The sequence below is a fragment of the Mastigoproctus giganteus genome, chromosome 12 (assembly GCF_048544385.1).
Source record: "Mastigoproctus giganteus isolate SK-2022 chromosome 12, ASM4854438v1, whole genome shotgun sequence".
Lineage (NCBI taxonomy): Eukaryota > Metazoa > Arthropoda > Arachnida > Uropygi > Thelyphonidae > Mastigoproctus > Mastigoproctus giganteus.
The window spans coordinates 44,657,222-44,674,462 of NC_143586.1; the positions used below are offsets into that span (position 1 = coordinate 44,657,222).

Genomic DNA, 17,241 nt, shown 5'->3' on the forward strand with positions numbered 1-17,241 from the left:
ACATCTCATATTTGAAGTTTATAACAATAGTATAATTGATAGTCATACCTTGCTGGTTCTTAAAATTATGAATGCGAGTTTGTGAGTTAAAAAAAAAATCGAAAAACAATCAACATGTTCAAAATCCTTATATATATAACTGCAGAATAACCACACCGTAATATAACTACATTAAAATACTTCTAAAACAGTACTCGACGATTTTGTAAGTTTTTATATAGTTTGCTATAAGGTGATCAAAAGTTATAAGCTGAATTATATCGTTCATATGTTACCATAAAACTTCCCATTCCAAAACTCTTATTGGGAGTATATTTTTAGAAAAGAAAGAATATAATCGAATTTACTGCTCGGTTGCATGCTACTTTTAAAAAATTTTCTAATTTTTTTAGTAGTTAAAATTAAATTAATTACGGATCTATGAAGAAATAGATAAATAAAAGTAACTAGAACCACTTATTATTTCAGCAAACAAAATTTGTTTATTTTTCCATATAATAGACTAATTGATGAATAAATAACCAAGTTTATGGGTGGATTCACGCAGACTAGATCCTAATATTCACAGAATAAAAACAGTGTAATGAAAAAGCAGAAAATATGTTTTGATGTTATTAGGATGCTATAGTTAGCGCAAGTGAACCATCACAGAGGCAATCAACATATAACTTTATGCAGCAATGAAGACAAACCGTGATAACCACTACTGTAAAGATTTAAAGAATGTATAGCATGCTATCAAAGATTTATATAAATTGATTTAGCGTAAAGGTAAGCATTTTGTTAATATAACAAACTACTTTAATGACATTACGTAATCTGTCATCTATCATTTCTCACTTGACAGAGAACTTGCCTTTCCTAACACATTGACGTACAACTTATTACTACACATTGCCAATTTGAAGTCGGCATCTTTTAGCATATAAGGCAATTCCAACATATGGTTGATATTGCTTCATATTTGTAGTCGAAGTTACAATTCGTAAAAAGAAAAAAAAAAAGCATTTGTGAATGAGATTAAGTTTTACAATGCAACCTGCATTCGGTTTTCAAGTGTCAGCGATACTGAATAAGTACAGACCAAATGATTGCTTCATTGATTTAAAAATAATTTCCCTGATGCACAATGATTGTGGATTGGCGAAAAATATGAAAACAGAAGATGAAGCATGTTTGGTGCACAAACCGATATTGTATTAGCACCAGCTATATCCGTTTGGATCTGTGCGCTACTCAGTAATTAAAATGAAAGGCCCACATATATTAGGGCCTGAGATTGTTCCCAGTGGATAACTGGTTTTTTGAGCGAAGTGAGGGGGGAAAGTATCTGAATTATCTACGTCACTCAGACTGAAGGATATTTTAATGATTCCGAATTTGTATCAAATGAACCATCCCTCGAGGCATTTTTCCTGTTTGGAATAATGTGATTTTAAAGTATTTTTAAAGTATTTTAAGCGATCTACGAGAATCTCTGGTGAGCTCTCCTTTTTTTGACGCATTTCTTACAAAGCTGTGACTATTCTAAATCATTCTGTGAGTTGTAATATAGTTTCCTTCCCTGAGTATCAAATTAATTTTCTGTTGGAAATCAAGACAATCATGATAACTTACGTTTAGCATTTTCTTATTTTAAAAGTAAGGCTGAAAAGAGATGAATTTTACAGGACCTAAAAATAGTCAACTTTAACAGTATAAAGTGGAGGATGAAGAGAAGGTTTGATGCAAAATATAGGTGGAATACTACATAAGAACGTAGCCTTTTGTTGATCATTTACTTTATCATTAATGGGAAATGTGGTTTTGCACGGCATATGCTAGCAGCCAATGCAAAGACGTTGAAATCTGCTAGTTAAACTTCTCATGATGGAGGAAGACAGCGCACTTACAAAATATTAACTAAGTTATGAAGGTAGGTTATAGGAAGCAGAGAAAGTGAGAGAGAAAGAGATCATTGAAAGATACATATTGAGGAATTAGTATGGATAAACCGAGGCGAAGCAGGGATAACAGTGCAACCCCCATCCAGTTCTGTCTAGTGTTCTAAATTTCTCACTCTAATTAGTGCAGGTTCTCTGCCTCAGAGGTTGACTCACCAGAACAACGGACTATCTACAAGATCAACAACATGAACGTCGAGTCACAAGAGAAAAGGTGCCAGTTTATCAAGTGCGGTTGGTGGTATGTACTGTCTTTATGGGGGTTGGCAGAAAGGGGTGATGTCTGAGTGTCCTTTTTTTGTAGATCACAAATGCCACCGTGGTTAGCGGTAGAACAGTTCATTTACACGTACCATTCTTTGAGGTCCTTAACATCCTTTTTCTTTGGGGGTTTTGGTATTTTTTCGGTCGTTTTGACGATGCCGTTCATGTGTGGCGGTTGTGCACTATAAGGGACAGGACTGCCCGACGGGGGCGGAAAATGGAAGTTTTTACCCTCGTCTACTTTGTAGGCACCGGCTGTCCTGTTGCGTACCTTATACACCACCAAGGCAATGAGAACGATCGCAATGAGCACCCCAGCAATTATGCCGATCACCAGAGCTGTGCTGTCTGCCGAACTCTTCGATTTTGGATGAGGTGTCTGCCTCTCCCTTCCAGTTACGGGCATTTCGGGAATGGGAACTCCATATACTACCAGTGGCGAACGAGTTGTTGAGGTCGAACGGGGTGGCGGTGGCACGGTAATGGGAGTCGGTCTGTGTGTCACACCAGGTCTCTCCGCTGGCTTCTCGTATCCTGAAGTTGGTATTGGAGCCAGAGGAGGCTGAGATGACGATGTCCGAGTATCGGCTGTTCTAGACGGAGTAACTACTTCTTCTGTTCTGTGATACATTGTACCCTCTGTCGGTTTGGGGAACACTTCTCCCCCAACACCGGAACCTTCAGCACAGTCCTCTTCATCGTCACATGTGGTATCCTCCAATCCACCAGGAAGAGATCGAGCCGGAGTGTAGGTTGGTCGAGGCGATGTAGAAGTTGTGCGATGTGGCTTTGGCGTTGGTGGAATATAAACCGGAGTTATGAGGTCGTCTCCTGTTAAAGACAAAATTAAATATAAGACCATAAAGATAATAATCAGATAGAGTTTATGTCGCGCAAGCATATGTGCTTGTTAAATATTTGATCAGTGTGATCAAATCTAATATTCTTTTATTTAACCGAGTTATTTGTGTCTAATTTGTGTCTATCATCTCATCAGCTTCTCGCTCCAATTTGGCAGGAATTAGCCGAAAAATGGCCAAATGTTTATAAATATTTCGTATAATAAAATAAGATAATTAAATAGTATAATAAAATTAAACATTTTTAAAAGGCGCAACCTTATAGTACTTTTTAATTTTACTTTTTTAAAGGTACTACTTTCTGTGATTACCGTAAATTCATGATACTTATAAAACTCTCTTCTGACCCTCTGTGGTCGTGAATATAAGCTGGAAATTTAAATGAGCATCTCTAAAACTCTTTTAATTAAAGATGTAATCAGTTTTAAAAAGTATTAAACTTTTTATATTCAGAAATATAAGCAATTTCTTTATGGTGAAATTTCAGTTAAAAAGACGTGCTTTTGAAAAATTTACGACATTGCGGATTCCCCTTTTTAAACATAAAAAATAAAATAAACTTGCTTATTTACTGTTATGTGCACACATACGCATAGGCGCGTTAACATATGAATAGGCGCCTATTGTCTTCACCATGTCCGTCCGCATGTAATAGAGGAACTCGCAGTGGATGGATTTTTACGAAATTTTATACTTGAAAGAAAGATTTGTCAAGCCATCCCAAATTTCATCAGAATCAGTAAATAGGAATCTGACAATTATTTGTTTTTTTCCATACAATTTGTATGAAAAAAAAATAATTGCCGGATATAAAAAAAAAAAATCATAGATTATAGTTTTAAAACAGTATTCTTATCTTTAGTCAGTCCATGCACGCTTCATATGTCATATAAGACTTGAATGTGGTGTTACCTTGAATTTGTGAACAGATATATATATACAGAGAAAACAGACTTAAAAATATATTTGGGAAAGAGTAATAAATATTATATTGTAATTAAACTGAACAGCTAAGTTACGAGAACGTAAGACTATATAGTTTTATTAAGGGTTCTATAAAGTTATAATCTTAGTAATTAAATTATAAGATAATAACTATACTGTTCAATTCAGTAAATCAGAAAAAATAAATAAAAAATAAAAAAAATTCAATTAAATTTTAGAAAAAAAGTAAAATGCACCTGAAATATAACGGACTGCGTAGATTACTCAACTTGTAATCGAAGTATATTATCGGATGTTTAAACATTACTTAATGATAAGAAGTTCAATGGATATGAGATCTTCGACGCACGTTTCCTTGGTCCCTGGAAAGCTTTTAGGATCAATCATAGTCTTCGCTGTCCCCCTCCACCCAAACTACAGAAATCTATTGACATAAATGAAAGTACGAGGGGCGTTTGAAATGTTCGTGGCCTGAGTATGAAGGAGTAGCTGTACAGTGTTAAAAATTTCTGAATTTTTATTTTAATTACAGGTCCTAAAGTCAACAAAGTTGTGTGAACGAGGAAAGATGGATAAAATCAACAAAATCAGTCACTGTGCAGTCGTCCAATATTTGGGAAAAAAGGGACTAACGCCAAAAGCAATTCATGAGAATATGGTTATAATATTGGGGTAGAGTGTCCCTTTCTCTTCCGTGGTTAAGAAATGGGCAGCAGAATTTAAACGGAGTGAGACCCTGGAAGAAGACCTGTAACATCCATCACTCCAGAAATTATTGACAGTGTGCATGGTCTGATGATGAATGATCGACGAGTGACAGGTCTGTACATTACCAGAATCTTGAGAATGTCATCTGAAAGTGGGTACCGCATAAACAGAGGTTCTCTCTACGAAAACGATATCAGCACGATGGGTACCAAAGGTGTTGAGAGCACATCAAAAACGCACAAGCGTTGTGAAGTCGTGACAATTTGCATCATTTTCAAGCAGATGCAGCAAATTTCATTGCAAGCTTTGTGACCATGAATGAGACGTAGATCCATCATTTTTAGACAGAGACAAAGGAGCAATCAAACAGTGGAAACTCAGGTTTTCTCTCTCGACAAAGAAATCCAAGTCAATTACTTCTACTGGCAAGGTGATGGCATCGGTTTTTAGGGGTGTTAGCGGAGTGTTGATAAAGTGTAAGGTATATTTAAATGTCTAACGGCATCAGGGGTTCCCCCCATCTCTGCGTTGCTTTCATTGTAGGTGTAAGACAGTACCCTGTCGAGGCCAGAGATTTAAAAGTGTATGGGTATTGGATATGTGTAGTGTTATGTCTGTTTTTCATCTGGCCATTTAGCCGTTGGGCTTCTGAAGGGACTCACCGTTGCCCACACTAAGCCAAGAGGAGGCACACCAGGTACCCAGTAGCTCTATATTTTACTCTGGCAGACCCATATATATATATTATGCATTACGACCATAATGTGTATAAAATATGTTATATAATATTGAAGATAATTCAAGCAGACAATAGCAAGATGGATTTAAAGAAACCCAAAGGACATAAATATATTAAAAAATATATATATACATAAAACTTATCGTTGTCTATCCACAATCTAGGTGACTTCAACTGGGGCCAACCACCCAGACCGAAGGCAAAAAACGACAAGAAGTTCTCTTATTTTAATTATTAAATTACGTTCTCTATCGGGTCAACGATGTTCAATATATGCTTACATTTATACTATTTTCCTTTTGATTCAAAAAAATGTAACTATCTTTAATTGGTTTAGATTCAAATTACTTAATCTCTGAATTTATATATCTTAGCGGATATTGATAATTACAGAAACAGAGAACTCCTTGTCGTTTTTTGTCTTCAATCTGGGTGGTTGGTCCCAGTTGAAGTCACCTAGATTGTGGGCAGACAACGATAAGTTTTATGTGTGTATATATATATATATATATATATATTTATTTATTTTTTTATTTTTTTTTAATATATTTATATCCCTTGCGTTTCTTTAAATCCATGTTGGTATTGTCTGCTTGAATTATCTTCAATATTATACAACATATTTTATAAATATATATATATATATAAGTTTATATATATAAACTATCGTGGGGTGAACGCTAGAATTAAAAAGGTCAAAAGTTTGTGATTTAATTTAAGCGTGAATAAATTTTGAACTTGTGGAGTGCTGCTAATGGACTTTCAGAAAGGCCAGACACTCACAGGGCATATTAGGCAGACTTTCTGAGGAGTTTGCATGAAAACATTAAAGATAAATGCGAGAAATACTCAGCAAGGGAGTCTTGTTCCACCGAGACAACGCGACGGCTCATAAGTCTGTCAGTGACATGGCTGCACTCATGAGTGCGGCTTTGAAAACGTGGACCATCCCCCTTATTCATCGGGTCTAGCACCATCGGACTTTCATGGCTGGCATCCAGCAAGGACGCCACCATCAGGAGGCCCAAGAAACACGAGTGAGTGAGTGAGTGAGAGAGAGAGAGAGAGAGAGAGAGAGAGAGATCTAGGTTCGGAGGTAGTACGCTTGATGATTGAATTTTGTGATGTGGTTCATCCGTTGGTCGGAGTCAAATTGAATTAGATCAGTTAGATTGCTGAGGCATTTATAATTGCAAGGTATTTTTCCATTTTGTAACTGAGTGTTCTAAAACCTTAGGTCACGTGAAGTCGTTTTAGATAAAGGATTTTCGTCTCCAACTGCATAGTAACAACAAAAATAGCTCATACTCGAGTACATATAGCTTGGATTTTTTTTTAGTGTTACCATTTAACAGCGGTAAAATGTACTGCATACAGCTTATAAATTTAAAAAAATACCTGCACTTCAGCAAATTAAAAATTTTTATGTTCCACTTTAATCAGAGGATTGGCTGCTGAATTTTAACAAGAAAATAGATATCTGTTGGAAAGTTAGTGGCACATATGCATAAACAGTAATGCAAATAGTTATCAGTCAAGGAAATTCTTGAGGGGAAAGTATGATTTTAAAAAAATTTCATTCTTGAAAATATTCGCTAACATAAGTGTTAAATGCTTGCTAAAACAGCCAACCCTTTTTTTTTTTTTTTTTTTTTTGCTTCTAGCCCTTAATATTAAGAAAATTTGAGTCTTAAAAGACTTGTAAAATTGCCCCAGTGGAACGGATTTTCAACCACAGTGGGCCATAGGTTTTCGATCCTTCTATTACGGGTTGCATGATGTATTTACAGAGCGAACTGTGATTGAAAAAAAATTATTCTTGACGACAAAAAATATATCATTTCTTAAGTTCAGTAGTTTTAAAGCTATCGATCCGATATCCCTTGGGCATTCCTACATACGAAACAAGTTTTTCCTACATACCCAAGTTTTCTCTAAAAATCCGAAATGATATCTCCAGTAACTAATTCTCAAAATTTTAGAATTTACTATTTGCTTTATTAAATATATAACATCATAAATAATAAAAATATCTTAGTAGAAATATCAGCTGATGACAATTTTTTAACTATTTTCCTTGCCATGGACGCTCTATTCATTCGTAAATCATCCTGATTATGTAACAGTTTTGCTTCACTCTAAATTCGAATATTATTTCTACCATGAAACATCTTGTAACTTAAAATATTTTAGCCTGTGACGATTTTCCATGTTATTCTGAAATTTAGTTTATTGAATTTCTAGAGATCGGATATAAACCCTCCCAGTTCAAATCAATAATTACATTGGACTCACTATAATCCAACTTAAGCTTACATCTTCAAAAATTGTTAGGTTCCCCGTCTCTATAAATGCAACTTAATGTATGGATGGGCCCAGCTTATTCCTATGAGGTATGATTTTGTTAAATGAATAAAATCATCATTACAACTTATGTTTTTTTCTAAATATGGTTTTATAATTAATAACAGTAAGGCTGAAAAAGCATTTTAAAATCAAAATTAATGTTTAATATAAGAGAAATCATTTGAACGTTTCACCTGATCCAAATTCCATTACTCCACAGTCATCTTCGTCATCCCAGCATCCGGAACCTCCTCCAGAAAATACCAAATCATCTCCTTCATACATAGGTGAAGCGCCAGGTTGCTGGAAAAATGCGAAAAGTTTTCTAGTATTAATTTAAAGCAAAACATGGGAACATAGGTAATGATTAGTACAGAGATACCAGTGTGGGTGTTATTCAAAAAAAGATTTATAGCCTCAACGGTGGTAATATATTGCCACGCACTGCTCCTTGATATTGCGTATTGTGTGCCTTTGTGATGATGAATGGTCTCCAATGGTGACAGTCTGAATAGATTAGCCACGGGAGCGCTGGAAAGGTATATTATTTTATTCTTTTATCATGGCGCAGTATATCTGTGGAAACTATAATGCATTATACTTGATAGTACACGTTATTATTGGGCCCACCTGTTGTGAATAAAAAACCGCTTCTCAGGCTGAAAATTAATGGCGCATCTGCACTTCGTTTCGTAGCAGGCATTTATCAAATATCTTGTCATTTCTGTGGCGCGTACCACTGCAAATAAAGCTGTCCCGATATTCTTTCTCTACTTCCAGCTAATTGCTCAGCTTGAGGAGGCGCAAGAGATTAGGATGCGAGAAACGTCGACAATTGCCTGACAGCAGAGAAGACACGGTTTCAAATGAGGCTAAATTTCAAATGTTCCAAATGAACTTTTTTTTTTTCAGTTAAATTAAGAGTTGAAGTTAAGTACAGCCGCATCTCACCATAATGAAGTAACGCTTTGTTTGTGTTGAAGTTTATTAAGATTTCCCACAGAATATTAATAATGGTTGAAAATGATATTTTTCATGTCCGTAGCAGATTAATATTTAATTTTTCATTTTCAAAACTGCTGTATTTTTGTGATGGCGCTCTTGTTCTTTTGAAACTTTTCACTTTCAGAATTATAGAGAGAAAATGACTATTTTGTAATCATGCAAAAAAGAAAGATCTTAATATCTAACTAAAACATCTTCCTTCGAAAAGTCTCAAAAAATCCTATAATTGAGAACAACGAATCGTTGTCAGAGCATGGAAATATCAGATATATTGGTAACATGTATCTGTTATGGATATACAGTATTTGGAAACGTGTCATATTTTAAGACGAATCACCATTCACACTTTTCCAGCATCAGGAAGAGTTTATTTGGTGAATATCTCAGGAAGCTCATCATCCTGATTGTGTCGTGCCAATCGTCAGGCATGGAGTAGGATCAACAATGATTTGGGCATCAGTATCTTGGTATAATTTAGGTCTTACCTTCACCCTGAACGGGCCAATTTACTGCTACTGATTGCCTTGAGATTTATGAATTCTGAGTGAGCAGATTCATCCCATGGTGCAAACGTTGTTTCCCACAAAATGGGAAAAAAATGTTTGGAGTATTATCATCTTTTCAAGGTGATAAACTTCAATTCACACAGAAATAGGTGTCTAATCTTGGTTTGAAGAACATAAAACTAAGGCTAAACATCTCCCATGATCACAATCACCAGACTTAAATGCTATTGAGCTACTGTGGACATATTTGGAGAAGAGAGGAAGAAGTAGGTTTCCTCCACCTTCATCACTTAAGGAGCTTGAAATGCTCCTCCATAAAAATGGCCCAATATTCCTCTTAAGACAGTCAAAGATTTGTTTGAATCTATTGCACGTAGAATGCAAGCTGTTTTAAAAGAAAAGAGTAGCTCAAAACCATATTAATGCATACCGTAACTCATCACAGATGTTTCTTGATTTTGTTCCCCGCCTGTATATACTGTATATTTATTCAATTTCACTATTTTGAATTTCTCGAAATCTGAAATAAAATTAATCTGTCTCAAAAAAAAATTAATTTAATTAGTAATGTTATTCTTCCATTGGTTTTTAATGAGATATTTGATTCTCATCAAATATATTGTGCCATATATAATATATTATGTTTGTAAATTTCTTGTGTTCTGTGGTCGATTTGCTTTTTTCTGGGCGAAAAACCCGAGTAATCCGGGAGAAAAAAAAATGCTGCCATCGCCTAACTCAGCCACATTGTGAAAACGCTCTTAAATATTCCTTGCTTCATTGACGGGATTTGAACTCAGGTTTTTTTCACCTGGTGTGGGGGAGGAGGCGATATTACCAACAGTGCTATTCACGAGGGCGAATTTCCCAACAGTGCTATTCACGAGGACGATATATTCATATTCAATTCGATTACGAAATAAGTTAAGAATAGATAACTCGTATAGGGTGATGTGATTTTTTAATCAATCATACCATTTTATTCATATGAAAAATATTGTTTAGAAACAGAAATTATCACTTGAACTATACAGGGTGTCTCAAAAATATTGGTACAAACGTTTAGGGGAGGTAGGTAACATCTAAAGGAATGTGAATCGCATAGGAACCCATAACCGGAAACGTCACCGTAAGTCGGTAGACGGCACTGTTCATCAGTTCGCGAGAGGAGAGGGAAAATTTCTGGTTTACTCATTCAAGCAGTAGTCGCCGCACGAAGAGCATGCATCGATATACGAACTGTGAGCTGGCAGACATGCACCTAGTGTATGGATTAGCAGAGGGCAATGGACGATCCGCTCAACGAATTTATGGAGAACGCTTGCCAGACAGACATGTACCGGACCACCCTTTGTTTGCGCGTGTGCATCAAAATTTGTGCGATTATGGGTCATTTAGAGGTAACAGGAGTAGTGCGAGCAGACCACGTTCGACGCGAACTCCCGCCATGGAAGAAAGTGTGTTCAATGCCGTCCAGAATAATCCTATTACCAGCACACGTGCCGTTGCCTCTGCCTTAGGAGTGTCTCGTTGCAGTGTACAGCGTGTCTGGCACGACGATTCCTTACACCCCTTTCATCTCCAAAGGGTTCAGTTACCGCTCCCCCAAGATCATCCTACACGTGTGACTTTTGCGCAGTGGTTTCTACAAGAAAGTGTTCAAGACTTGAATTTTCCAGCCTATGTTTTGTTCACGGATGAGGCTTATTTCACTCGGGAAGGCTTATTCAATCAGCACAATGCTGATGGGTTGGCTCACGACAACCCACACGGTGTGCGCACCCATGCGGCACAACATCGCTTCGCAATAAATGTGTGGGCAGGTATGGTCGGTGACTGCTTAATCGGCCCATACCTGTTACCATCCCGCATGAACTCCGCTAAATATCCGATCTTTCTTGAACAAGTTCTACCAGGATTACTTGACGATGTTCCAGTAAATGTGAGACGCAATATTTAGTTTCAACATGACGGGGCGCCTGTCCATTATGGAAGGTGTGTTCGTGACCATTTGACCAGGCGTTTTGGGCGTCGATGGATTAGCCGTGGTGGGCCCGTTGCCTGGTCCCCACGCTCACCTGATTTATCGAGCCTTGATTTGTTTCTGTGGGGGCCCTCAAATCTATCGTGTATGAATCGTCTGTGGAGACGGAAATGTATCTCGTGGCGAGACTCGTCTGCGCTGCTGCTACTGTCAAAGAAACTCCAGGTGTGTTCGACCGTGTCCGCCAATCCATGCTGCGTCGGTGTCACGCATGCATCGCGTCTCATGGTGGAACCTTCGAGCATCTGTTGTAACATCATGAATGTTGTAACATCATCGGTGTCACGCATGCATGGCGTCTCATGGTGGAACCTTCGAGCATCTGTTGTAACATCATGAAATGCACCCATCTCGTACTCCATTGTTAATATTATTTCACATAAATTTTTGCCACTGTCTTGTGTCATTTCTGCTACTACTTTCCCGTGACGTCTCCGGTTATGGGTTCCTATGCGATTCACATTCCTTTAGATGTTACCTACCTTCCCTAAACGTTTGTACCGATATTTTTGAGACATCCTGTATTTAGTAGTGTTGAGGAATTCTTGCCACAACCTGCTCAATTTATCTTCAACGTTTATCAATCATGTGTCGCAGTCGCATTGCGAACATGCTCCAACGTTTCCTCCGACTCAAAAAAAAAAAAAAAATTCATCTTCAATCGTTTTCTTTAGCGCAGGATGGTTCGTGGATTCTTCTGAAACACTCTGTCTTTGAGGTAACCCCAGACCAAATCACATATTTGTTAAAATCAGATGGCATTGGAGGCCACGCGAGTCCTTTGCCATACACTTTGAAGGTAGCGGTTCAAAACCACCGTATTGTAAATTTCATCCAAAAACTCCAGGCAATTACTGAAGTATGGTGGGGGGGGGGGGGAGGTCTAGCACGTCCTGTTGAATCCATAGCCATACAAAAAGGCACAGAATTATCCTTTATGAACTGAGGTAGACATTACGTAATGTTCCATGGACAATTGTAGCCAAAAATGCCAAATGCAGAGAGTGCCCACCAAACAGTGAATCCCATTTGTGCATGTAATGGATTATCAACAGTAACGTGTGGATTGTCCAAAGCCCATAATTTTGCATTTTACTTATTCACATATTCTGAATGAAATTCCGCTTTTTAGAAAACCAAACTTTGTTTATAATATTAGGTTTTTCCTCTGAGTGCACTAAATTCCGTGGCAGACCGAACACGCTTTCTTTCGCATTTATTAATAGGCGAGTTAAATTTGGTTAGGTTATGCAGACGAGTCACTTCCATAAATCTTCCTTACTCTGATGTAAGACACTCTCACCTTTTGAGAAAGTTTCCTTGGACTTTGTAGCAAGATTTCCAGAGTTTGATCAATCCTCTATGGCATTCTTAAATGATCTTTCATCTAGCCATCCATTAAAACACTGCCTGTTATTTCAAACTGATCGACTAACTTTAAACACTGATTGGTTTGTTGGTCCATTACGCAATCCGAATTGTTGACGGTATCTTCTTTGAGTAGAAACAATTGAATTCTCAGTTCTTGAAGTAGTAATCCTGTCCAACAAACACTTTTTTTGAATCAGTTCTGTATATGCCGCCATTTTATTCGCCAGCTAGAGAAAATTCAGTGTTGCCAATCAAATCTCCAAACCTTTCTCTAGAGAGTAATGATGTTGCTGGTACAAAGTTTTGAAAATGCAATGAAGAGTAACAATATGATGAATAAAAAATCACCCTCCGGAACCCCAATAAAGGTCATTTATAGAAAACTCATACTCATATGTTTGATTGACAATCACAGAATATCGACAAAATATATGAGGGAGGGTGGGAAGTTGTTCAAAAAAAAATTAGTACTCAACCAGAAATAGTTGCGACAAAAAGATTTCGCTTGATGTTTTGAAATTACTATAACAACCACACATACATTTTGATTTCGATCTAACAGTTCATGTTTTTTTTTTTTTTGATTTGCAGCCCTGAATGAAGTGAAGTGTCACAATAGATAAAGTGGAATCGGTTTAGTGATTCAGTTCCTCTTTCTGCAAGGGAAAACACCCAAAACAATCCACTAAGAAATGGCCGCTTTTTATGGAGAAGACTGCCCAGGTAACAATGTTATTGCGCATTGGTATAAACAATTCAAATGTTGCAGAACCTCAGTTGATGAAGAAATCCCAGGACACTCTGTAACTTCAATAACAGAAGAGTGTGTTGCAAAGATTAAGGCAATTAATGCTGAAAGATCGCTGTATTAGCGTCAAAGAACTAATTGCAGAGCCCCAAATTAGTGTAGGATCTGTGGAGAACATGTGCAGTTGCATATGAATAAAGTATCTGCTAGATGGGTTCCCAGAATGAATTCTGATCCCTTTCCGTGCACATGAAATGTCGATGTGCCAGAAAAAGATTGAAATATTGCCACATCCAGATTATTCCCCTGACCCTTCGACTTCTTCCTCTTTCCTGCCCTGAAGTTTCTATAAAGATTTATTTAAATTTTGATTTTCATTCAAATTGGCTTACCTATCATATTTTACAGAAACCATATTTCTTTTTAACCGGGACCAAAAAAAAGTTTGCCAACCAGTGATCACAACTACTTTGGGAGAGGAGTAAATCGTTAAGTGTTATGTATGATGTTAATTAATAAATAAATAAAATAGAATATCTTCTGACTACTTAAAGATTATTCATCTTATATTTTAACCAAAAGCGAAAGAAAAGTATGCTTTTGGTTAAACTCCTATCGATCACAGTTAGATACATATAGGGAAAAAAATAACCCAAATGTCTTATTTTACTCACAGTGGGGAAAAACTTTGGTCATCAGATCACATTAGTGTCACGCGAAAGGGCCATCTATTCCACTGGCCCTTGCAGTTGCGCTAAAATGAATCGCTACGCTTTTGTCGGGCATACATGAAAGAATGTTAATAAGAATGTTCCACATAATTCTCTCGTTTTTTCTTTTTATTTTTTCTTGACTAGAATTGTAGAAACCGCAACAAATTGGAAACGTTTGTCTAAACGTCATTTTGAACCTAATTTTCATGTGTTGAGGTATTTGCGTGCACAGCTGTGGGATTCTTTGCGAATAGTTCTGGTGATGGAAGCATAATTCTGTAATAAATTATCTCGCTCGTTCTTTCCGTCCCTGGAAGCATTTGTAAAAAAGGTACGTGTCCCGAATAGCAAGTCACCATATATTAAATCATTATATCACAAAACAGACTGGCATTTTAAGTTAAGCTTAAATATTAATGAGCAGGTCACATCTCAAATTACTTCCTCGGCTCTAAAAACCAGTTAAGAATTCCTAATGCGTTTTCTCTATTCTCCTAATGGACTTTTCTTATCTTTTGGAAAGTTTAGTATTCTCTTACGTGATTCCAAAAAACCATTTACTATATCAGAAAGCATTATTCAATATTCAGCGATTTAATAAATTTGTTTTTTTCTTAATCCTAGTATTACCTGTTGCATTTCATTATGGGGTGGAACACTTCGCTGTTGAAGGCTGTATGGCAAAGACATCAGAAGTTCCACATCTCCTTCTACTGTCACTCGGGGATCGTCCTCAGCTGCCATATCCAAAATACGATGACCGTTGAACACAAATCCAGAAATAATCCCTTGGAAAGGTCTTTCGATAGCGCCTCTAATAGGATTTTTCTTTCCTCCTACCTGGATTTTCGAGTGGCTGTTGAAAACCGTCAATTGTCTTCCTGGATAGAAAAAAAAATACTCCAATAATTAAAAGTACTCTAAAAACGTTATAGTGTTAAATGAAATTCTTGTTACCATGTTTATAACCATGCATATATAAATACAACTTCATCATACAGTCGAACTTCATATATATACATCTAAAATCCAAATCTGTGCGTAGTATCAATCTCATCTTGTGGAAGCAACTCGTGTTCATCGCGAGTTACCTTGGTATCGCACTATGCACCCTAAGTAAAAAGCAGTGCTCTGGACAGTAATATAAAAGGAATGACATATATTTTAAATAAATGGCTATATAAATTGTTTTATTAGGGTTACCATATTTTTCCTTCCAAATCCGGAAACAAAATGGCTTTAAAATGAAGAATATGGAAAATGAACATATACCATTCTGTATTTCTCAGGACAAAATTAAATAATTATAATCAGTATTAAAAAAATAAATAAAATTAAGAATATATTTTAATTAATAATTAGATAAATGAATTACACTTACATTTAATAATTTCAATTAATATTTTTATCCAATACTTTTTAGGAGTAATTTCAATTAATTCATTTAATATTAAGTAGAGTATAAAAATAATAATGTAGTGTGACTAGAAATAAAATAATTATTAGCTTCTAACAAACTTCATTATAACGAAGTTAGTATAATGTCTTCACAACGAATTGCATTGGTATTGCATTACTCTCCAACAAATAGCATCCTTTATATGATAATCTGTTTGAGTTTGGATGATTAATAATCATTTATTTAAAAGGCCAGACAATGGTAAAAAAAGCAGATTATTCTTCTGGCGATGTAATGTCATCTATGAAAAGCTAATCTGCCAATTGCACTTCACCTCTACTTTCAAACAAATGTGTTTAGTTTATAAAACCAGTGCAATACCTGGACAACTCGTGAAGGCAAACTTTGTTCGATGGTTCGAGGACATAGTTATCAAACCCTACTTAGGCCACTTAAATTCACATTGATGCAACCATAGTGGTAAATTATTATGTCACCGTTGACCATTTGGAGAGAATTCGTTATGTGATTTGGAAATAGTAGTCTTAAGTATGTTATGATTTGATGTTCTTGTTCTTTACCTTTCTGGGGACATTTGAAAAATCCAGAACATTCCGGGGACGTTTAATAACCATAGTTTTATAACTCTCTCGGAGCATAAGGACTTTTTGCCCTAAATTCGCTGAACTTAAATTATGTCATCTGCATAATATGATAGTCCCTGTGTTCAACACTATTAACATTTCTGTACCATACAATATTTATTTTTCTTACAAATAATAATAAAGTTAGGAATGATCTCACCTTTTGGATGTTTTGTGCGGACATTATGGTCGTCCACTTGGATGGTTGAGTTAGGACCTGAGCGAGTGAATCGAACAACATGGTACTGTCCATCATTTACGTGAACACTGTGTTCTCCTATAGGATGATCTTCTGTTCCCATGTTATAAACCATAAAAACGTTGCCATCGACCTACGCAAAAATAAATAAATAAAAATAAAATAAATAATAAAATTTTGGGTTATTTTACAAAGTCATATATAATCTCAGTGGGGAAAAAACGTGTAAAGGAATAATTTTCTTTAAAAAAAAGCCTACAGCTCTTTTTAGATGGTATTTTGGTAAAAATCTTGGTAGGAGCTCTTCACAAGTCATTGATCATAAGCAAAACGTTACCTATATTAGAGATTGGTGTTTTGGACACCAGAAAAGCATGGTGTGTTTGACATTAAAAGGATAAATGCTACGAATATAACCACGGTGACCCGCTGAAGGAATCTGATGGGATAATGTTAGTTTCTGGCTTTTTCCATCTGGGATCGTATTTAATACACCAGTTGATTCATTAATTTTAGAAAATTTACATTACATGACACAGTACCATGCAACAGAACCCACGAAATGCTAAAAAACAGCTTTTGAAAAGATGGATTGTGTCATTAGAAGATTTTCAGTGACTCGCTTGGCTGTCCTTCAACTTCAAAAACCAATGATTGATCAGGAACGTTGACCACAAAGAGCGGCGAGTTTTCTCATGTCAGGATCTTCTTCAACATGCTTTTGAACTTTATGGATTTTTCCATCCACTATTATGACAATACATATTGCCATGCTGTTATTGTCATTTATTTCGAAAAGAGGAAAAC

The 17,241-nt window shown here is 36.2% G+C and overlaps 1 protein-coding gene across 2 annotated transcripts in view; it reads right to left on the reverse strand.

Annotated features, from left to right (window-relative positions):
* Nucleotides 1-404: 404 nt before the first annotated feature.
* The window catches only part of LOC150077002 (neurexin 1-like), a 265,455-nt gene continuing 248,618 nt past the window's right edge, over nt 405-17,241 (reverse strand). For both annotated transcript variants that reach the window (XM_090386277.1, XM_090386276.1), the window contains exons 15-18: nt 16,396-16,567; nt 14,823-15,073; nt 8,000-8,108; nt 405-3,038 (exon numbers count right to left, since the gene is read on the reverse strand). In XM_090386277.1, coding sequence (XP_090242403.1) covers nt 2,287-3,038; nt 8,000-8,108; nt 14,823-15,073; nt 16,396-16,567 — 1,284 coding nt within the window. In that variant the 3' untranslated portion in view covers nt 405-2,286. The remainder of the gene's footprint in view (nt 3,039-7,999; nt 8,109-14,822; nt 15,074-16,395; nt 16,568-17,241) is intronic.